We start from the raw sequence: 22,518 nt of genomic DNA on the forward strand, positions 1-22,518 counted from the left end.
CCCAAAACAGGGGGCAGAGTTGATGTCCTTATGCATCCAACACACTGACATCCTCTATAGAAAGACATTGCAGGATTAGCACAGTAGCCGCACCAAAGACCGTGCTTTCCAGGAGGAAACAGTCTTTTAAGGTGGACATGACCTCAGGTAGTGTCTGATCCTACCTCCTGAATTTCACTTGCTGGTGTTTGAGTTGAATGTCTATGTGGTTTATGGGCTACGTGCAGGTAATTAATATTGGGTGATATCCTCTATTGTCGTGAATTGCGGCTCGTGGTGTTCTATTCTCATCGGTCTCTGTCCCTTCACTGTCATTGCTCGGCTCTCATGGGGTAAAGGACCGACAGCCGCGTCTTTACTTAGGTTTAGATTACAACCAACCTTGTTTTCTTGGTTCCACCTTAAATTGGTTTTCTTTGTCATCCGCATGACCAGTGTTAGTTCCACATGCAGAGTGTTTGGCCATAACCGAAGCAGGCTGCTCTGGTTAACACTGGAGGCCGGGTTAGCCACTTACCATAGAGCCCCGCTTGTAATGACTATACCATGTACCAGGCAGCTCTTTGGGCCAACGAGCCATTCTATTCTGTAAAATACGACATGAGTTACAGCTGAATCTTACCAGTTTACCCCGCTTGAATTCACTGAACCACGAGCCTGGATTCTCTTTGGGCCAGGACGTAATTCTAGCCTGATACAGAATGGAAGGATAGGAAGAAACAGAAAGTTATATGGACGGATCACAACAGATGCCCCTAATCGTGCCGTACAGGCCTTCAGGGGAAACTAGTCACATTACCCAGCGTCTGTATGTGGTAAGGGAGACAACGCTTTCCTTATTTATTGGCTGTAGTGAAAGTCACACATAAGATAGACTACGGTCATGTGCAGCCTGGCCAGTGACAGGTTAATGTTACAGTAGAGTAAATGGGGTTTACTTATTGCACATAAAACTGACCCCATTCATACGGTGGCTCTGTAAGATTACATTACGGCTCTATTCACATCTGCGTTGTGGCTTCCATTTAGGCACTGGCAAATTTATTTCAGAATGGAACCAAGCGAAGCCTCTCCAACACAGAAGTGAACAGACCCTCAGCTAAAAAAAAGACATAATGGACAAAGGTATTAAATAAAGAAGAGGCGAATGCTGACAAGCACTCACACACAGATCTATTTCTCCCGGAGGCGTTAAACTTCTGTTCTCAGCTATTGCAATCCATATCAATAGTCTGGAGGAGACTTAAAAGAAAAGCCTAATTTTACAGTAATTCTTCCATCTAATGACCCCGCACTACACTCGCCTGTCAATATATCGCCCCCAGCGGCACAGGGTCACTAAGAGTCTCCTCCAACAGTTCACAGAGTTCAGCCAAACTTCTCACTAGTCAGACGGTGCTGGGGTAACACAGCCACAATAGCTTGAGCACGAGTCCTGAAACTACAACTCCCAGCATGCTCTGACAACACAGGCATGTTCAGTATCCCTGGTATATGAATATATGAGGTCACCAGGACTGGGCATATAACCAATACGTGTAATACGGCTCCAGAGTCTTATCCTCGATGGAGGGAATGAGTGCTATTAACCCATCATCTGTCAATCCTGGAGATCACTGCTTTGATCAGGCACAGGCAGTCAATACCGCAGGCAGACAGCGTCTGCAGACAGCCTGCAATTAATTACCATAAGTGATCTTAAAATAATGGCGGCACAGTATTGTCTGATATGCCAAGCTTTCCCGTGCCAGACAATTCAAGTGATTATGATGCCAAATTCTAAGCCATCCTTCACCACTTACTCCTTCAGACTTCTTGTCAGGAAATATACAGGACTCCCCTCCCGCCGTGAAATTGCAGTACACCTTGAAAGAGTCTCGAGAGCAGCCTTGGTTCGGGTCAATCCAATATTCACCTAGAACAAGAAGAAGCATGATAAGTATGTGAGCGGCTCATGTGTGCACGGAGCAATTGCTGGCCATATCCTTCGTTGCTACGAATTCTCAGTTTTGTCTCTATGCTTCATCTTTGCTGGCAGAGGCTTGGTGTGTGGATCTTTGGGATTTATGGTGTTTAATTTGAGCAGTTTGAGAATAGTTGAGCAGACAACCTAGCGATAACTCACTATCTTGGGAATAACAATTATTTCATTTTTTTTTCATTCTACATTATTGTGCACAAACTTATTGACATGCCGCATGTTCGGGGCTTTGCTTCACACATAGAAATAGACGAAGCATTGTATGACAACACCGTACCGGCCCCTGTGTGCCTCCATGCCGCAGTGGCATTGTGTGGTCAAGGGCTGCTCTTTCCACAGATTTCCCTGCATTTTGGGTAATGGTTGCAATCAGTGCCCATTGTACTTACCATCAGGAAAGTCGGGGTGACATAGCTGTAAGTCTTTGCAGGTTCTTGCTGGGTTACCCTTTGTGCCTAGTGGGTGTTTCATCTGTTCAATTTCCAGTTTTAAAGAGTTCAGAGAACCAAATATTTCCTCCATGCCGTCGGCATAGTCCATGTAGTTATTATCTGCGTTTCCTTCATCAACCACCTGGCTGGCATCAATATTACGCTTGGTTCTCTTTGAGGACTGAACTGGCAGTGGTTGTATCACTTCACCTGGGGGACCCTGGAGAGGAAACCAGAATTATTAATATTAACTCTCTACATAACCAGTGGAGTCCAGGGCTCTGGAAAAGCTTCACTTACTGGAGGTCCTGGTGGACCAGGAGTACCAGTTTCACCCTTTGGACCAGTTGGACCCTGAAAAAAAGCAGGAAAGGTTTAGAGAGAATGAAAACATGGAGATGACAAAAAAGACACTAATATCATCAAAGAAAAGGTGGAACAGGACAAGAAACATTCACGCCTCGAAGATTTCCACTTACTGATGATCCTTTAGCACCTTTAGGTCCTGCTCCTCCCTGAAAGAGAAATCACATTACATTTATGCACGTGATACAAGATGTGATACAAGGACATTCGGCTGGAGGCTGCTTGTTACCTGCCAGTGGGGAAATACTAGCCCCGAATTTATGCAAATGTAGATCAACATACCGGTAAGCCAGGAGGTCCAGGGGGGCCAACAGGACCTGATGGACCAAAGATACCCTGCAAGAGAAGACACGGAGTGTAAAGCCTCTGTACATGGGATCAGACTCTGATCTTTGCTGGCTGGTCATATCTATATCTATTTGATCTTTCAGTCCCCGCCAATGTGTGCGCCCATATATAAGGATCTCCTTCCTCTCAGTAGTGATTTAGTATCAGGACGGATGGGATTTCTTTGTGTCTCTCCTATAATTGTTGATTGTGTGAATTGGATTTTGCTGGGTGGTTATCATCCAGGGACAGCGCCATTCGCTCTGTGGACTGACCTTGTGATTTGTGTATCCTATCTGTTTACCTGTTCTCCTTTAGGTCCATGAGCACCTTGAGGACCTGGAAGACCACGATCTCCCTTTTCACCTTGTTCTCCTGGAGGCCCAATAAGACCAATCAATCCAGGATGACCCTATATTGGGAAGGAAGAAACAATGTAAAGTTATCATGTCCAAGGAAATAACCGAGGGCAAGATTCTAGGTGAGAGGGGATGGGCATATTACATTCACAGTCTTGCAGTGACATGGATGGTACTTGAGGGGGTGGTCTTACAATGGACCATCACTATAGGATTACTGTATTTATCGCTGGGATCTCTCCTCGTTGCAGGGCTGCAGAGGTGTTGCATGTGTCCCACCGTAGCACAGGATTAAGGTCTAATCACTTTTGATAACAACAATGGTAGAATAAAATCCATTTACAGGAAAATGCAACTCACCTTTTCTCCTTTTGGACCCGAGTCTCCTTTTAATCCTGGAAGACCAGGAGGACCCTGTTAGGATTAAGGTCTGGTTACTATTAACAGAAGCATACTGTCTAGATCACGTGAAGTCATTATTGCCCTCTACTCCTCTTTGGTCAGACCTCATCTGGAATACTGTGTCCAGTTCTGGGCATCACATTTAAAAAAAGAAATTAACAAACTGGAGCAAGTTCAGAGAAGAGCGACCAGGATAGTGACCGGTCTGCAAACCATGTCCTATGAGGAATGATTAAAGGATTTGAGAATGTTTAGCTTGCAAAAGACTGAGAGGAGACTTAATAGCTGTCTACAAATATCTCAAGGGCTGTCACATTGTAGAGGGATCAGATTTATTCTCATTTTTACAAAGAAAGACTATAGAAGCAATGGGATGAAACTGAATGGGAGAAGATACAGAGTAAATATTATAAAAAAAACTTTTTGACAGTGAGGGTGATTAGCGAGTGGAACAGGCAGCCATGAGAGTAGTTTTCCTTTAATGGAAGTCTTCAAACAAAGGCTGGACAGACATCTGTTTGTGATGGTTTAGTGAACCCTACATTGAGCAGAGGGTTGGACCAGATGACCCTGGAGGTCCCATCCCACACTACGTTTCTATGATTCTATGAATTATTGAGTTGTAGTCAGAGAATTTAGACAATGACAAGACTGTCAGACTAACTAAAAGTTTTGCACCCTCACAGCAACCCTGACAAAGGGTCTCTAAAGAGTCCAGTATGAATGGACTGAAGGCTGAGCATGCGCACCTTCGCTCCATTCATTCTCTATGAGACGCCTGGAGATAAGTAGAGAGCTCCAATATTTTCAGTAATTACATATACAATGATTTAAGGTAGTGGTAATCCGGACGGTGCTCTTCAGAGTGCTGGACCCCCAGCAATAAGATAGGGGCTAGCTTATTAACTGAGCAGGATAATAACTATTGTACTTGCCATTGGACCAGGGGGACCATCGGGACCAGTTGAACCTGGCAGTCCTTGTTCTCCCTATATAGTAAAATAAAGTTATCTTTTCAGTAATTGGCATTTTCAGCAGGTGCTTCTTCATCTTTCAGATCACAAAAGGTACTCACCACAGGTCCGGGAATTCCTCTTAAACCTTCAGGTCCGGGTTTTCCAGGAGCACCTTGAGGACCAACAGGACCTGTCTTTCCAGACGGACCCTCCAGGCCGGGTTCACCCTGATCAAATAGAAATGAGCTGTTAGCGGCTCCACATACAGAGGATGCGCTAAGTCACTTAGTGAACCTTACTTACTTTAGCACCTTTTTCTCCTTGACGGCCTTCTGGACCTGCTGGACCAGGAGGACCCTGTCACAGGACGAGAAAAAAAAAAACACTGAGTCCACAAGTTCTTTCCAGATCTTTACACTGGTGGCAGTACAAAAATCTCTGTTAGATCCTCACCCTTTTCCCTGGTGGACCAGATGGACCAGGCTCTCCAGTAGGACCAGGTGACCCCTACAGGGGGACAAGATAAGACATGTTAAATGGTTGGTTATATGCGATAACAGCATCCGTTTATTTGCACAGATGGTACTCACAGGTTGTCCAGATTCACCATCGTCTCCCTTATCACCAGGAGGCCCATCTTGACCCTGAATTGTACACAATGAAATGTACATGATAAATCTTTTTCATCAGTTTTGATCTCCGATGAGCTCAAAAATATAAATACATATTGCAATTACTTACAGCGGGTCCGTGTTCTCCAGGAGGACCAGGATCCCCAGGAAATCCCACTGGACCCTAAAAGGCAGAGACAAGGTTATTCAGACTGATTCGCAGACTCACGAGAATCTCAGTAAAACCGTCACATAATATAGGATGGGAGTGAGAATATACTTACAGGGCTACCCTTTGGACCATCATCACCAGGAGGACCTTTTGGGCCAGGAGGTCCAGCAGCCCCTTGCAGGCCTGCTTCTCCCTTCTCTCCTCTTTCACCTTTCGGGCCCTAGAACAAAAATGTAAAATATTCTTGTGTAACTGCAGTAATTTAGCATGTTCCCAAAAGCAGGGCCCACTGATCATATAAAAGTTCCTGTACTTACTGGAGGTCCAAGTTCTCCAGGAAGTCCGGGTTCTCCGGCTTCTCCAGGATCACCCTGTCAAAAAAATAAACCACAGTAGATGAAATTCCATTCCCAGTGTCCAGTCTTGTCATTTACGCTGAGGCTCACTTACCTTCTCTCCAACAGGACCAGGATTACCGATTCCTCCAGGAGGACCTTGAGGACCGTCAGCGCCAGGAGATCCATTGGGACCTCTAGGACCAGGTGGACCAGGTGGGCCCTAAAAGAGGATGAAACGTCATGGAATGTTTTGCAGATTGCATTCCGACACAATATATATTTCTGGGTACCTATATATATCTTAGGCAAATGCAAGATAGGAAAACACCAGGGACAGTTCTGTCCATTACCCTGTACTGCAGGGTATTCTCATGGTTTTATTCCAGGTTTAGTGATTGTCTTTTGTCTGACTCTCACTTTGTGAGTAAAGATCAGAACCGCACCAGTACCAACAGCAAAGAGTGGGCTCATGACAACAGCACATCGGACGACTGATGGGGTCTTACAGTAGATTATTCTGATGATGGGGACTGTGATCTAAACGATCCCTACACTTCACTTCTACATTCTTCATCATATTTTTGCGCTCTGGATTAATCTGCTGCTTATTTAATATTTCACATCTGACTGTGTATGTTGTGCCGTACACATGAAATCGCCGCATGCGGACACATCCGCATACAACACATGTCCCTGCGTACCCAATGTTAAAGATAGGTACGCAGGGATATGCTGGATGCAGCCGGCAGTAGGTGGAGCCTACCGCAGGAAGCAAGGAGGAAGTACCTGTCATCCGCAGCACACAGGAACGCAAGTCTGAAACCAGCCTTACCGAGACATCTCTGCGCTGTATATTGTGCGCTTCCCGACATATTATTCAGACGTCTCCACACTATATATGGTACGCTTCTTGACGTATTACAGAGATGTCTCTGCACTGTATATTGTGAGTTTCCCACAGTATTACAGAGAAGTCTCTGGCTGTATATCGTGCACTTCTCTGCCATATTATGGAGATATCTCTGGCTGTATATCGTGCACTTCTCTGCCATATTATGGAGATATCTCTGGCTGTATATCGTGCACTTCTCTGCCATATTATGGAGATATCTCTGGCTGTATATCGTGCACTTCTCTGCCATATTATGGAGATATCTCTGGCTGTATATCGTGCACTTCTCTGCCATATTATGGAGATATCTCTGGCTGTATATCGTGCACTTCTCTGCCATATTATGGAGATATCTCTGGCTGTATATCGTGCACTTCTCTGCCATATTATGGAGATATCTCTGGCTGTATATCGTGCACTTCTCTGCCATATTATGGAGATATCTCTGGCTGTATATCGTGCACTTCTCTGCCATATTATGGAGATATCTCTGGCTGTATATCGTGCACTTCCAGAGAGGTCTCCATAATACAGCGGGAAGCGCACAATATACAACGCAGATACATCTCTGGCTGTACATTGTGCGCTTCCCTGCCGTATTATGGAGACATATCTGCACTATATATCGTGCACTTCCCACCGTATTATGGAGACATCTCTGCATTATATATCGTGCACTTCCCACCGTATTATGGAGACATCTCTGGCTGTATATTGCGCATTCCTGCCATATTGCAGAGGCATCTTTCTGCTGTATATCATGCACTTCCCACCGTATTATGGAGACATCTCTGCACTATATATCATGCACTTCCCACCGTATTATGGAGACATCTCTGCACTATATATCATGCACTTCCCACCATATTATGGAGACATCTCTGCATTATATATCGTGCATTTCCCACCGTATTATGGAGACATCTCTGCATTATATCATGCACTTCCCACCATATTATGGAGACATCTCTGCATTATATATCGTGCACTTCCCACCGTATTATGGAGACATCTCTGCATTATATCATGCACTTCCCACCATATTATGGAGACATCTCTGCATTATATATCGTGCACTTCCCACCGTATTATGGAGACATCTCTGGCTGTACATTGCGCATTCCTGCCATATTGCAGAGGCATCTTTCTGCTGTATATCATGTGCTTCCCTGCCATATTACGGCTATCTATCTAAGCTCTATATTGTACGCTTCCCGCTGTATTATGGAGACATCTCTGGCTGTATATCGTTTGCTTCCCGCTGTATTTTAGAAACGTCTCTGTGCTGTATATCGTGCGCTTCCCGCTGTATTATGGAGACGTCTCTGTGCTAAGTATTGGTCACTTCCTGCCATATTATGTAAAGTCTCTTGCTGTAGATCGTATGTTTCACAGTGCATTATGGAGACGTTGCTGTGCTGAATATCGTGCACTTTCCACCGTATTATCTGGCTATATATCACATGCTTTCTTCCATATTACGGAGGTGTCTTTGCGCTGTATATTGTACGATCCTCGCTGTATTACGGAGACATCTCTGGCTTTATATAGTGCGCTTACCCACCATATTTTGGAGATGTCTCGGAGCTGTATCGTGCACATCCCGCCGTATTATGGAGACATCTCTTTCTATATATCGCACACTTCCTTTCATATTACAGAGGCATCTTTGAGCTGTATATCATACGCTTCTCCGCCGCATTCCGGAGATGTATCTGCGCTGCATATTTTGCGCTTCTCTCTGTATTACGGAGACATCTCTAGCTGTATATTGTACTCTTTTCCGCCGTATTATGGAGAAATATCTGGCTGCATATATTTTGCGATTCCCCTGGTATTACGGAGACGTCTCTGTCTGTATATCGTGCGCTTCCCACCGTATTACAGAAATGTCTTTGCACTGTATATTGTACGCTTCCTGCCATATTACGGAGATGTGTCTGCCCTGTATATCATGCGCTTCACCACCGTAAAAAGGAGACGTCTCTGTGCTGTATATTGTACGCTTCCTGCCGTATTACGGAGTTGTGTCTGCCCTGTATATCATGCGCTTCACCGCTGTATTAAAGTTACTTCTCTGTGCTGTATATTGTACGCTTCCTGCAGTATTACAGAGATGTGTCTGCCCTGTAAATTGTCCGCTTCACCACCATACTTCAGAGACATCTCTGTGCTGTATATTGTACGCTTCCTGCAGTATTACAGAGATGTGTCTGCCCTGTACATTGTCCGCTTCACCACCATACTTCAGAGACATCTCTGTGCTGCATATTGTACGCTTCCTGCAGTATTACGGAGATATGTCTGCACTGTACATCGTCTGCTTCACCACCATACTTCAGAGACATCTCTGTGCTGCATATTGTCCGCTTCCTGCCGTATTACGGAGTTGTGTCTGCCCTGTATATCATGCGCTTCACCGCTGTATTAAAGTTACTTCTCTGTGCTGTATATTGTACGCTTCCTGCAGTATTACAGAGATGTGTCTGCCCTGTAAATTGTCCGCTTCACCACCATACTTCAGAGACATCTCTGTGCTGTATATTGTACGCTTCCTGCCGTATTACGGAGTTGTGTCTGCCCTGTATATCATGCGCTTCACCGCTGTATTAAAGTTACTTCTCTGTGCTGTATATTGTACGCTTCCTGCAGTATTACAGAGATGTGTCTGCCCTGTAAATTGTCCGCTTCACCACCATACTTCAGAGACATCTCTGTGCTGTATATTGTACGCTTCCTGCAGTATTACAGAGATGTGTCTGCCCTGTACATTGTCCGCTTCACCACCATACTTCAGAGACATCTCTGTGCTGCATATTGTACGCTTCCTGCAGTATTACAGAGATGTGTCTGCTCTGTACATTGTCCGCTTCACCACCATACTTCAGAGACATCTCTGTGCTGCATATTGTACGCTTCCTGCAGTATTACGGAGATGTGTCTGCCCTGTACATTGTCCGCTTCACCACCATACTTCAGAGACATCTCTGTGCTGCATATTGTACGCTTCCTGCAGTATTACGGAGATGTGTCTGCCCTGTACATTGTCCGCTTCACCACCATACTTCAGAGACATCTCTGTGCTGCATATTGTACGCTTCCTGCAGTATTACGGAGATATGTCTGCACTGTACATCGTCTGCTTCACCACCATACTTCAGAGACATCTCTGTGCTGCATATTGTCCGCTTCCTGCAGTATTACGGAGATATGTCTGCACTGTACATCGTCTGCTTCACCACCATACTTCAGAGACATCTCTGTGCTGCATATTGTCCGCTTCCTGCAGTATTACGGAGATATGTCTGCACTGTACATCGTCTGCTTCACCACCATACTTCAGAGACATCTCTGTGCTGCATATTGTCCGCTTCCTGCAGTATTACGGAGATATGTCTGCACTGTACATCGTCTGCTTCACCACCATACTTCAGAGACATCTCTGTGCTGTATATTGTACGCTTCCTGCAGTATTACGGAGATATGTCTGCCCTGTACATTGTCCGCTTCACCACCATACTTCAGAGACATCTCTGTGCTGCATATTGTACGCTTCCTGCAGTATTACGGAGATGTGTCTGCTCTGTACATTGTCCGCTTCACCACCATACTTCAGAGACATCTCTGTGCTGCATATTGTACGCTTCCTGCAGTATTACGGAGATGTGTCTGCTCTGTACATTGTCCGCTTCACCACCATACTTCAGAGACATCTCTGTGCTGCATATTGTACGCTTCCTGCAGTATTACGGAGATGTGTCTGCCCTGTACATTGTCCGCTTCACCACCATACTTCAGAGACATCTCTGTGCTGCATATTGTACGCTTCCTGCAGTATTACGGAGATGTGTCTGCCCTGTACATTGTCCGCTTCACCACCATACTTCAGAGACATCTCTGTGCTGCATATTGTACGCTTCCTGCAGTATTACGGAGATATGTCTGCACTGTACATCGTCTGCTTCACCACCATACTTCAGAGACATCTCTGTGCTGCATATTGTACGCTTCCTGCAGTATTACGGAGATATGTCTGCACTGTACATCGTCTGCTTCACCACCATACTTCAGAGACATCTCTGTGCTGTATATTGTACGCTTCCTGCAGTATTACGGAGATATGTCTGCACTGTACATCGTCTGCTTCACCACCATACTTCAGAGACATCTCTGTGCTGCATATTGTACGCTTCCTGCAGTATTACAGAGATGTGTCTGCCCTGTAAATTGTCCGCTTCACCACCATACTTCAGAGACATCTCTGTGCTGTATATTGTACGCTTCCTGCAGTATTACAGAGATGTGTCTGCTCTGTACATTGTCCGCTTCACCACCATACTTCAGAGACATCTCTGTGCTGCATATTGTACGCTTCCTGCAGTATTACGGAGATGTGTCTGCCCTGTACATTGTCCGCTTCACCACCATACTTCAGAGACATCTCTGTGCTGCATATTGTACGCTTCCTGCAGTATTACGGAGATATGTCTGCACTGTACATCGTCTGCTTCACCACCATACTTCAGAGACATCTCTGTGCTGCATATTGTCCGCTTCCTGCAGTATTACGGAGATGTGTCTGCCCTGTATATCGTCCGCTTCACCACCGTATTACAGAGATGTCTCTGTGCTGTACAGCGTGCGCTTCCTGACATATTATGGAGGTTGCTCTGGTAGAGATGGGCGAACTCGAACAGTAACGTTCAGTGTCCGTAACGAATATCTGCTGTTCAGGAGCGGACACTGAACACGGATCAGAAAGTCCATGTTACTGTTCGATTTCGGCCCCCTGAACACCGGGTGTTTATTGCTCTGTCATGTGCATTGAAGCGCGGCAAACACCGCTTCTGATCGGCGGTAAAATCATCACCGCCGGTGAAACAGCTGCGGTTCCCACACTGTCAAATGATAGTGTGATCCCACAACTATGATCGGAGGTAAAAAGTTTACCTCCAGTCATTGGTGTCAGCTGATGGGACTACTGCTTCCATCAGCCAACACCTGCTGCCACTAATAACAGTGGGAGCAGGAGCAGCTGATGGGAATATTCATCAGCAAGCACCTGCGCTGTAAATAAATAAAAAAAAATGGTATGTGTTCCCTTGTATTTTTCATAACCAGCCAGGCAAAACTGACAGCTGGGAGCTGCAACCCTCAACTGTCTGCAATAGGCTGGTTATCAAGAATAGAGGAGCCCCCACTCCGATGTTTTTTAATTATTTACATAAATAATTTTTAAAAAATGACATGGGGTCTCCCCCATTTTTGATAATCAGCCTTGCTAAAGCTGACAGCTGGGGGTTGGTATCCTCAGACTGGTAAGGGGCCATAGATATTGACCCCCTCAACCTAAAAATAGCAGTCCACAGCCTCCCAGAAAAGGCACATCTATTAGATTCACCAATTCTGGCGCATTGCCTGGCTCTTCCCACTTGCCCTGTAGCAGTGGTAAGTGGGGTTCATATTTGTGTGGTTGATGTCATTTGTGTATTGTCAGGTGACATCAAGCCCACGGTTTAGTAATGGAGAGGTGTCTATAAGTGAGTGGGGTCTGGGTTCGGGTACTGTTCTGGTACCCAAACCCGAACCCTGTAATTATTTGTCCGAACTGCTGGACCCGAACATCCAGGTGTCTGCCCATCTCTAGTCTCTGGCTGTATATCATGCGCTCGCCGCCGTATTACGGAAATGTCTCTGGCTGTACATAATGCGCTGTGTATTGTTTTCTGGATTTTTTGCTTTTGTTAATTAGCTTCCAGTATAAGACATTATACAACGAAATGTGGGCGCATTAGAGGTAATACAGATATATTACAGTGGTGAGTGGCTTTCTATTAAATGTCGCGCTGGTGCTATACTTCTTACGTATGAAAACAGGGTGAGCAATTATCCTACTATACTGCACAATTTATTTCTCTGCTCCAGGCCATCTCTATAGATTCGTTGCTGCACCAGGGAAGAATTTTGCCTCCGGTGAAGAAATACACAAATTAATCTTCCATTTTGTTGTATAATCAGGGAGGTGAGAATCCTGAACTGCAGCATCTGATTAACAGATGACTGCCCGATCCTGGCGTGCTGTACAGGAGCAGAATGACACTTGTATGTCACAGCTCGGGTGGGTGCTCATGAAAATACTGCGGTTAATAGATGTATAATAGAAATATCAATGTACAGTCTGGCTATCATAGCACAATGCACACATCATCCAAAAGGAGGAGGAGGAGACCCTTATACTTCTCCAAGATAAGGGGTGTAATATATGCAGAGCTACACTTACCATCTGACCAACGTCTCCTGTTTCACCTTTCTCACCAGGAGGTCCGGGCAAACCCTAAGGAGAAGAGAAAGGTAAAAAATAAAATCTCTTACAGTTCTGGAACTACTAGTCTCAGCAGGACTGATGGCAACATCGTTGAATGAATACACAGTTACTAGACATATGACAAAGAAGGAGGATTCTGGATGATGTGGATTCTGCTCTGAGTTACACTGCCTGTCACTGCACGTCCGTTTCACAGGTTTCCTCTGTTATCCTCCTGGTTCTGATGCATTATAATCCAGTAAAGTAAGCACCTGTAATCCTACAGGACCGGGTGGGCCAGGGAATCCTCTGGGACCTTCATCACCTTTCTGTCCAAAGAGACCTTGTTGCCCCCTAGGTCCGGGCTCACCATCCGCTCCCTATAATTGAATAGAGGACATAAGCTCAGGAGTGAACCAGGAATGTCAATGTCAGAGGCTAAAGAATTGACAATTTACTTACAGATGGACCAGGCTGACCAATGGGGCCCAGAGGCCCTGATGGTCCAGGGGGACCCTGTGGAGACAAAAAAAAATCTTAATATCCAGCTTTATAAAAGGTATCTATATAGACATGGACTGAACGGTGCACTTTACCTGTTCTCCCTTGTCTCCTCTGTTCCCCTTCTGACCTGGCTCACCAATTTCACCCTGTAAGAGTAAAATAATATAGCTATAGGTGAAGATGTAGACGGTGAAAGGACCTGTATTATACCGTGCTGGGCTGCACAGGATGGACATCGCTCCACACTAGTCTACATGGTGTGACATGACACTACTGAGAATCTCAGGTGTCGGTCTATTTATTCTAACTTCTAGAACAAAAAACACGGCACTCTGGCTATTCTTGAACTACAACTCCTAGCAAGCCTTGGATTGCATGTAATCAATTATTATTATTCTATTAATAAAGATATTGAATGGCCAAGAGAAAGCCAATAACAGAGTGAGAATTATAGTCAACGTTGTCCACAAGTAATTTTCCAGAACAGGAGAGTACTCATTATTATGCTGCTATTTAGTCACAATCTTCCAAATTGCAGCAAAACTGCTGCGTTTTTTCCCTGTGTATTAGAATAAAAACACAGCAAAAATGAAGAGACATGATGGCAACCTGTGAATAAACCCTAAAGCAAATGAAGAACTAAGACCGCGGCTTTGTATCAATCCCCTCACAGTTTACTGCAGACAATGCTGTGGATCTTAGTATGTAAGATTAAGGCTACTTTCACACATCAGGTTTTTTGTTTCAGGCTAAATCCGGCTCTTTGGAGAAAAACCGGAACCAAAAAAAAAAAAAAAAAAGGAACAGTTTTTTTCCCCCATTGACTTGCATTAGCGCCGGATGGCCCAGCGTTTCTTCGTTTTTTTTTTCCAGATCCGGCAAACATTCGATTCCGGCGTCTGGAAAAAGAGTCTACTGTAACGTTCTTTGTCTCCGGCGAAAAAGCCTGAAGCGCCGGCTGTTTGCTAGAATGGAAGCCTATGGGAGGTGCCAGAAAAAGGCAGATCCGGCGGCCTGATCCGGTTTTTTAAACTGAGCATGCTCCAATTTTTTTTAAATCCAATAATCTAGATAGGCTAGCCGGATCCGTCAAAAAAACAGATCCGTCGCATCAGTTTTTCACAATCTGCGCCGGATCCAGTTTTTCCAACATTCGCTGGATTTGGCCTGAAACAAAAAAACCTGATGTGTGAAAGTAGCCTTAGTAAGATTTGAGGTTAAGCAGGTGGCTCATCTGCGGGAATGTATTCCTTCTGTGTCATACCTGCATAAGCAGCGTGTGACCTTGTGTGGCCAACACCAGCTCACACATGTAACACAATGTATGATACAAAACTGACGTCATCAATGTCAGAAAAATACACCAGCAATTTCATATTATAGCAGATGGCAACCACTTATTGAGAGTGGGCTGTATGAAATGTCTTCATACATTTTTATTTATTCAATTTCTGTAAAACTTTGTTAAGTACTTAAATTAAGTTTGTTTTGCTTGTAAGATGAAGATGAACTGCTTACCTTATCACCATCTTCACCAGGTGGACCGACTGGTCCGGCAGGGCCTGGGAGACCAACAGGACCTTGGATGCCATCACGTCCTGCAGGCCCCTGAGGACCCTTTTCACCCTGTAGATAAAAAAAGCAGATGTTAAGAGACCATAGAAAATGACGCCTAGATTTCCTAAAAAAAAAAAAAAATAATAAAATATATATATATATATATATATATAAATAATATATCCATCCAGAACTGCTGTATATGGTTCAGATATTGTCAGCGTCCCCAGCGAGATCCTTTTGATTTTGTACTGGCTTTCCATGTCATCTGTAAATTACAATAGAATTGGATGGGCAAAATTAAAATACTGTTTCCCAGACTCTTATTTCCTAGCAGTCATTAGCTGAAATGGAATAGAGAGGCTTTTAGTGGTCGGGTCTGTGCTATTGTTTAAGCCATGAGTAACTCTGCTACATCATGAATCCTCTGTGTTGGCAGCAATGGACTATAAATAAAATAGATGGGTCTTTTCATCTAACGTGAAGCCGCTCGCTCCCTTCAGCCAGAGCCCCTTATGAAGTTGTTTTCCTGGCCCTTTATCTGCCATCTTTTTAATGTGCAACGTAAGCAAAAAATTCACAGATAAAAAAAACTAAAAAGCCCTTTTAATAACCAGAATCAATCAACATTAATGTCTCTGTGCTATTGATATTCCATCGTGCCCTTAGTCGGCTCCCAGAGGAGTGCGGTACACATTGTACCATGTTTGATATATTTGTGTCGCTAGCGTTTGATTCTGCACAACATTAACCAGGGATTGTTGTGGGCATCATGAGACTTCCAGACTAACTACAAATCACAGTGGCTATATACAAAGTCTGGAGAGGGTCTGATATATACCCAAGTGAGGGCAGAGACTTAGGAGCGCGCCCTGGACGGATTCATGACCGCAGACGCCCCATTTACCTTCCATCATTTATTCTGGATTGGACTGGAGGCCGCTGATCTATGAGATGCTGCATGAACAATGTATAAACAGCGTGATCTGGCTGATTCTGGTACCGCAAAAAATAAAACTTGTGTGCATTTGCACTGGAGATCCAGTGGATCTGAATCCCTGATGTCTGCTGAGTTTGTCCCATTCATTGGGGGTGATTTGTACAGAGCTTCCTGCTGAGGTTTCTATGCAAAATCCAACTGGAAACAGATTTAGAAATTGACACTTCACTTATTCAACCAGAGACAAAATGCAGTCCTATGAATATCAACACAGTTTTTCTATTGAAAACAATGGGACACATTTTGATTATATTGTTTTCATTGTCAAAATTCTTAAGTAAGAAGTGATGTTCTTGTAACAATGGTGCCCTCTATAAGGTGGTGTACTTACTGGAGCGCCCTTCTCCCCGGCAGGCCCTGGAGGTCCTTGAGGACCTGGTCTTCCTGGCAATCCTATTGGCCCAGCTGGACCTGCGGCACCTCTCTCACCTGGAGACCCCTACAGAGGGAAGAAAGTCAAGGTGATGCATCGCCAAGGTCATAGACTGCTGATATGCCCAGTGTTTGTAAGAGGGGTATTTCTACCCTCAGCACCAGGACCTCTCATTCAGGATACGGTGGGGAGGCCCCCCAAACACAGCACAAAAATGTCAGATGACTTGTACAGGAGCTTTACGTGATTTATTGAGACTCCAGACTAACGGGAGAGTGAACGTTATTTACCTATCGCCCCACACAGATATTGTGTAGTCAGATTAGCCGGCGTTCGGCCAATTGGGCATTGGGTTAATGGACTTTATTGCAATGTAGATATCTGATTTTTTTTATATAATTAGATATCAGGATTTACCTGAAATGAGAACCAGTCACCAGGTAGGAGAATAATATCATCTAATTAAACAATTGCAGCCACTCCACTTTTTACAAATAATATCATTCCAATTAAAATATAAATTTTTCTGGAAACTCAAGTAAAATTACCAATTTTAGGTCTAACGAAGAGATTGAAAAAAGGCAAACCAGGCGGATGATTCCCGACACACTCGCATTCAGCGCGGACAGAACTGCCTCCTCCACTCAAATTACACTTTGATAAACCTGTGGCTTCATTAATGTGGAGCACACTTTGTGTTAATCTCCGGGATGTAGGAAGAAGTGTGGTTGCCTTTGTGACAATATACTCTGGTGATATAGAAGTATACAATTAATGAGCACTTACTGCTGGGCCTGGTGGTCCTGGTGGCCCCTCATTGCCTTTCAATCCTAGAGCCCCCTGAAGAGAAAAGACATTGCCATAACCGTTAAATTATACGTATCATTAGATCTCTAATATCGGCAGAATCCGCAGACTTATCTACTCACAATCGGACCGGGCAGCCCTCGTTCACCGCTGAATCCTCTTAGACCTGGGGGTCCATCTTTACCAGGCAGACCTGCTGGGCCCGGGTCTCCCTAGGAAAGACAAATATTAGTACCGTATATATTTATATATCTTCAAAGGAAAGTCCAGCACCAGCGCATCAATAGGCCACGGGCCATGTGTGCTAATTTACCTCCCTAACACAAAACAAGGGCAGGTGTGGCGACATTTAAGGAAGAAAATAGCCCTGTTACACAACAGTTTCTACTCTGTAACCGCCTATTTCTATGAGTTTACACTGCTGTTTGTGGGTCGGTGGTAGAATGTAGACATCCATGAAACACAGTGATTTCCAGTCCAGCTGCAGATTTTCTGACTCGATCTCAGCAGCCTTATATACCCCAGATATCATAGTTCAAACTCAGACTGAATCTCACAAACGTCTGAACTTGGCCTAAGTGATGACAAAATGAGGGGGAATATGAACTAAGTGACTTTTCCTCCCCCACCACCAAGAAAGCTGATCTAATATGAGGAATGAAGCAAGTAGTATTCGGTTTATTGCAGGATATCCAGTATACCCTACAGAGCTCACAGATTGGGGTTGGCTCCGGTGATTTTCCCCCATAGCATTTTTTTATCCTTATTTCCTATTCTCCTCTGCAGAAACTAATAAGTCACCTTTGATCCTTCTTTTCCAGCCAGTCCGGGTAATCCCTGTTCACCAGGTGGACCGGGAGGTCCTGGATGGCCTCTTTCACCCATTGGACCAGTCTCTCCAGTTGGACCCTGGAAAAGGTTTTGAATACGACAGACAAACAATAAATGAGAAGAAGGAGAAGGGAGATCAGACATTTTATTGTCAGTTCTCACTAATACCAGGTCTGGGACAGCGAATCTAGAACTTGTGTTAACACTTTAGGTCTTATATGCCAGGTAACAACTCTATCTTATTTCTCGTCCATTAATATTTAAGAGCGACCCTGAGCACAACGAATCCCCTGTTCTGCAGAATTACATCGGATAGCAGATAATGTACAGAGATGAAGGAATTGGCTGTGGATCACAGAATGTCACCGCTACAGAAAGATCTGTGAAATTACATCGGCGTATTAAGTAGATTTTATCAAAGAGCTGCCTGCCTGTCCTGACTGACAATAGATACCCAGCAACTTACCTGAGGACCAACGACGCCGGGTGGACCAGGGGGACCCGTCTTTCCTTGGAAACCCTGTTAATGGGAATAAAGAAGGTGAGATGAGGTAGAAGAGAGATGTAGGTGGCCATCCTCTCCCTGAGTCACCAGGCAGCTAGATTTCGAGATGACAACACATATGGGGAAGAAAGAAAAACTTGAAGATTAACGGAAGATGTGTCAATGACATTGTAGTACTATAGATAAGGCAGCACCAACATGTACACTAGGAGTGGGAACAAGGTCAGTGGAAGGAACAGTGGCGACGCAAACTACAGAAACCCAATAACAGAAGCATCTTGGAGACTGGTTATACTGGGAGAGATGAGCGGGACACTTACCGCAGCCTCCGAAATATAATTCGCAGATGGATGAAAATTATCATTTGACATGCAGCAGGCAGACTAATAAATCCATAAATCTATCTTACCTGCGGGATACTGAATAATTTATTTGTAGTCAGTATGGATTCATGCACTACATCCTAAGTGTATACTATCACTCTGCTATATACAGCTCAGAACTAGACGGTTACATATTGTCCCATTTCTGAGAAGAAACCATACTGAGGAAATATTAAAGAACATATACAGCTCCAAACATTACACAGACTTAATTTAGACAGCACCTCGGTTTCAAGGAGATTAACATCATTTATTATATACGGTACTCAAGGGCTGCACTCACTGTTCTGCTGGTGGAGTCAATGCGTGCATACATTACATTACTGATCCTACGTTACCTTCTGTATTATACCCCAGAGCTGCACTCACTATTCTGCTGGTGCAGTCACTGTGTGCATACAGTACATTACTGATCCTGAGTTACATCCTGTATTATACTCCAGAGCTGCACTCACTATTCTGCTGCTGCAGTCTCTTTGTACGTACATTACATTATATAGAGAAACAGAATTCGGCACTCCCAGTTGAGATGCAAAAAAACAATATATGCATACTCCTGGCACATTAGTGCATATCCCCAGCTCTCGTTCTGGTTTCTTCAGGTACATTTGGTCAAGGTGTGCCTGACTTTTTCGTCCTCAGGAACTGAGAACTGATAATAATTGTAGTTCTGATGAAGGCCTACTATTGGCCAAAACGTCAATTTAGATATACCTACTTTAATAAAAATTATTTTGTTTTTTTTGCATCTCAATTAGGAGTGCCGAATTCTGTTTTTCTATATAATTTGAGTAGTATCCTATTTGTGAACTCTTCTACATACATTACATTACTGATCCTGTACTGATCCTGAATTACCTCCTGTATTATACCCCAGAGCTGCACTCACTATTCTGCTGGTGCAGTCACTGTGTACATACATTACAGTGGGGGAAATAAGTATTTGATCCCTTGATGATTTAGTAAGTTTGCCCACTGACAAAGACATGAACAGTCTATAAGGGTAGGTTAATTTTAACATTGAGAGATAGAATATCAAAAATAAAATCCAGAAAATCACATTGTATAAATTCTATAAATTTATTTGCATTTTGCAGTGAGAAATATGTATTTGATCCCCTACCAACCATTAGGAGTTCTGGCTCCTACAGACCAGTTAGACGCTCCTAATCAACTCGTTACCTGCATTAAAGACAGCTGTCTTACATAGTCACCTTTATAAAAGACTCCTGTCCACAGACTCAATCAGTCACACTCCTCTAACCTCTACAACATGGGCAAGACCAAAGAGCTTTATAAAGATGTCAGGGACAAGATCATAGACCTGCACAAAGCTGGAATGGGCTACAAAACCATAAGCAAGACGCTGGGTGAGAAGGAAACAACTGTTAGTGCAAGAGTAAGAAAATAGAAGAAATAAAAAATGACTGTCAATCTACATCGATCTGGGGCACCATGCAAAATCTCACCTCGTGGGGTATCCTTGATCATGAGGAAGGTGAGAGATCAGTCTAAAATTACATGGGGCAACTTGTTAATGATCTCAAGACAGCTGGGACCACAGTCAACAAGAAAACCATTGGTAAGCTGTAAAGGTTTAAAATCCTGCAGTGCCCGCAAGGTTCCCCTGCTCAAGAAGGCACATCTGCAGACACATCTGAAGTTTGCCAATGAACGCTTGGATGATTCTGTAAGTGATTGGGAGAAGGTGCTGTGGTCAGATGAGACAAAAATTGAGGTCTTTGGCATTAACTCAACTCGCCATGTTTGGAGGAAGAGAAATGCTGCCTATGACTCAAAAGAACACCATTCCCACTGTCAAACATGGAGGTGCAAACATGTTTTCGGGGTGTTTCTCTGCTAAGGGCACAAGACTACTTCACCGCATCAATGAGAGAATGGATGGAGCCCTGTACCGTAAAATCCTGAGTGACAACCATCTTCCCACGGCCAGGACATTAAAAATGGGTCGTGGCTGGGTCTTCCAGCAAGACAATGACCCAAAACATACAACTAAGGCAACAAAGGAGTGGCTCAAAAAGAAGCACATTAAGGTCATGGAGTGGCCTAGCCAGTCTCCAGACCTTAATCCCACAGAAATCTTATGGAGGGAGTTGAAGCTCCGAGTTGCCAAGCAACAGCCTCAAAATTTTAATGATTTAGGGATGATCTGCAAAGAGGAGTAGACAAAAATTCATCCTGACATGTGCCCAAACCTCATCAACTACAAAAAACGTCTGACTATTGTGCTTGCCAACAAGGGTTATGCGACGAAGTATTAAGTCTTGTTTAACAGAGGGATCAAATACTTATTTCTCACTGCAAAATGCAAATAAATTTACATAATTTATACAATGTGATTTTCTGGATTTTATTTTTGATATTCTATCTCTCAATGTTAAAATTTAACCTACCCTTAAAATTATAGACTGTTCGTTTCTTTGTCAGTGGGCAAACTTACAAAATCAGCAAGGGATCAAATATTTCCCCTACTGTTCTTATCCTATTCTGATCCTGAGTTACATCCTGTATTATACCTCAGAGCTGCACTCCCTATTCTGCTGGTGCTGTCACTGGTACATACATTACATTACTGATCCTGTACTGATCCTGAGTTACTTCACGTATTATACCCAAGAGCTGCACTCACTATTCTGCTGGTGCAGTCACTGTGTACATACATTACATTACTGATCCTGTACTGATCCTGAGTTACTTCTTGTTTTATACCCCAGAGCTGCACTCCCTATTCTGCTGGTGCAGTCACTGTGTACATACATTACATTACTGATCCTGAGTTACTTCATGTATTATACCCAAGAGCTGCACTCACTATTCTGCTGGTGCACTCACTGTGTACATACATTACATTACTGATCCTGTACTGATCCTGAGTTACATCCTGTATTATACCCCAGAGCTGCACTCACTATTCTGCTGGTGCAGTCACTGTGTACATACATTACATTACTGATCCTGAGTTACTTCCTGTATTATACCCCAGAGCTGCACTCACTATTCTGCTGGTGCATACATAACTTTACATACATTACTTATCCTGTATTATACTGCAGAGTATTGAATATATATCATTCACATCCAGTACATGTTTTTAGCATGATACTATGTTAGAATGGAGAAGCTTAGCCACAAGAACATCATACCTCTATCGCACAGTCACCACACAGGATTGTGCCATCACAGCTGCCACAAATTTATGCGCACAATGGATGCGATCAGCACATCAGCCCCAAGCAGCGAGTTATTTCATGGAGAGGCCACATACAAGGGTCCATGCTGTGCAGGTAGTAGTACGCAGATTATCTGGCCCCGGGATCCGGCTGTGTTCAGACTGTAGTGATGCGTTAAGCAGTGACAGAAGCATCTGATAATCTGAGATGACTGAATCGCTGTTTTGG

The 22,518-nt window shown here is 44.0% G+C and overlaps 1 protein-coding gene across 2 annotated transcripts in view; it reads right to left on the reverse strand.

Moving 5' to 3' along the window:
* Positions 1 to 22,518, reverse strand: part of COL5A1 (collagen type V alpha 1 chain) — a 236,137-nt gene that overhangs the window by 14,052 nt on the left and 199,567 nt on the right. Inside the window, exons 38-64 of one of the 2 annotated variants that reach the window (XM_069747489.1) lie at positions 18,678 to 18,731; positions 18,182 to 18,289; positions 17,503 to 17,592; positions 17,360 to 17,413; positions 16,532 to 16,639; positions 15,162 to 15,269; positions 13,736 to 13,789; positions 13,602 to 13,655; positions 13,412 to 13,519; positions 13,116 to 13,169; positions 6,056 to 6,163; positions 5,923 to 5,976; positions 5,718 to 5,825; positions 5,564 to 5,617; positions 5,413 to 5,466; positions 5,276 to 5,329; positions 5,126 to 5,179; positions 4,942 to 5,049; positions 4,802 to 4,855; positions 3,825 to 3,878; positions 3,410 to 3,517; positions 3,061 to 3,114; positions 2,892 to 2,927; positions 2,713 to 2,766; positions 2,371 to 2,632; positions 1,803 to 1,915; positions 518 to 586 (exon numbers count right to left, since the gene is read on the reverse strand). In XM_069747489.1, the coding sequence (XP_069603590.1) occupies positions 518 to 586; positions 1,803 to 1,915; positions 2,371 to 2,632; positions 2,713 to 2,766; positions 2,892 to 2,927; positions 3,061 to 3,114; positions 3,410 to 3,517; positions 3,825 to 3,878; positions 4,802 to 4,855; positions 4,942 to 5,049; positions 5,126 to 5,179; positions 5,276 to 5,329; positions 5,413 to 5,466; positions 5,564 to 5,617; positions 5,718 to 5,825; positions 5,923 to 5,976; positions 6,056 to 6,163; positions 13,116 to 13,169; positions 13,412 to 13,519; positions 13,602 to 13,655; positions 13,736 to 13,789; positions 15,162 to 15,269; positions 16,532 to 16,639; positions 17,360 to 17,413; positions 17,503 to 17,592; positions 18,182 to 18,289; positions 18,678 to 18,731 (2,190 nt within the window). Of the gene's footprint in view, positions 1 to 517; positions 587 to 622; positions 692 to 1,802; positions 1,916 to 2,370; positions 2,633 to 2,712; positions 2,767 to 2,891; positions 2,928 to 3,060; positions 3,115 to 3,409; positions 3,518 to 3,824; positions 3,879 to 4,801; positions 4,856 to 4,941; positions 5,050 to 5,125; positions 5,180 to 5,275; positions 5,330 to 5,412; positions 5,467 to 5,563; positions 5,618 to 5,717; positions 5,826 to 5,922; positions 5,977 to 6,055; positions 6,164 to 13,115; positions 13,170 to 13,411; positions 13,520 to 13,601; positions 13,656 to 13,735; positions 13,790 to 15,161; positions 15,270 to 16,531; positions 16,640 to 17,359; positions 17,414 to 17,502; positions 17,593 to 18,181; positions 18,290 to 18,677; positions 18,732 to 22,518 lie in introns of both variants that reach the window. The other variant, XM_069747488.1, reaches the window with a different exon arrangement.

Source organism: Ranitomeya imitator, chromosome 2 (genome assembly GCF_032444005.1).
Source record: "Ranitomeya imitator isolate aRanImi1 chromosome 2, aRanImi1.pri, whole genome shotgun sequence".
NCBI lineage: Eukaryota > Metazoa > Chordata > Amphibia > Anura > Dendrobatidae > Ranitomeya > Ranitomeya imitator.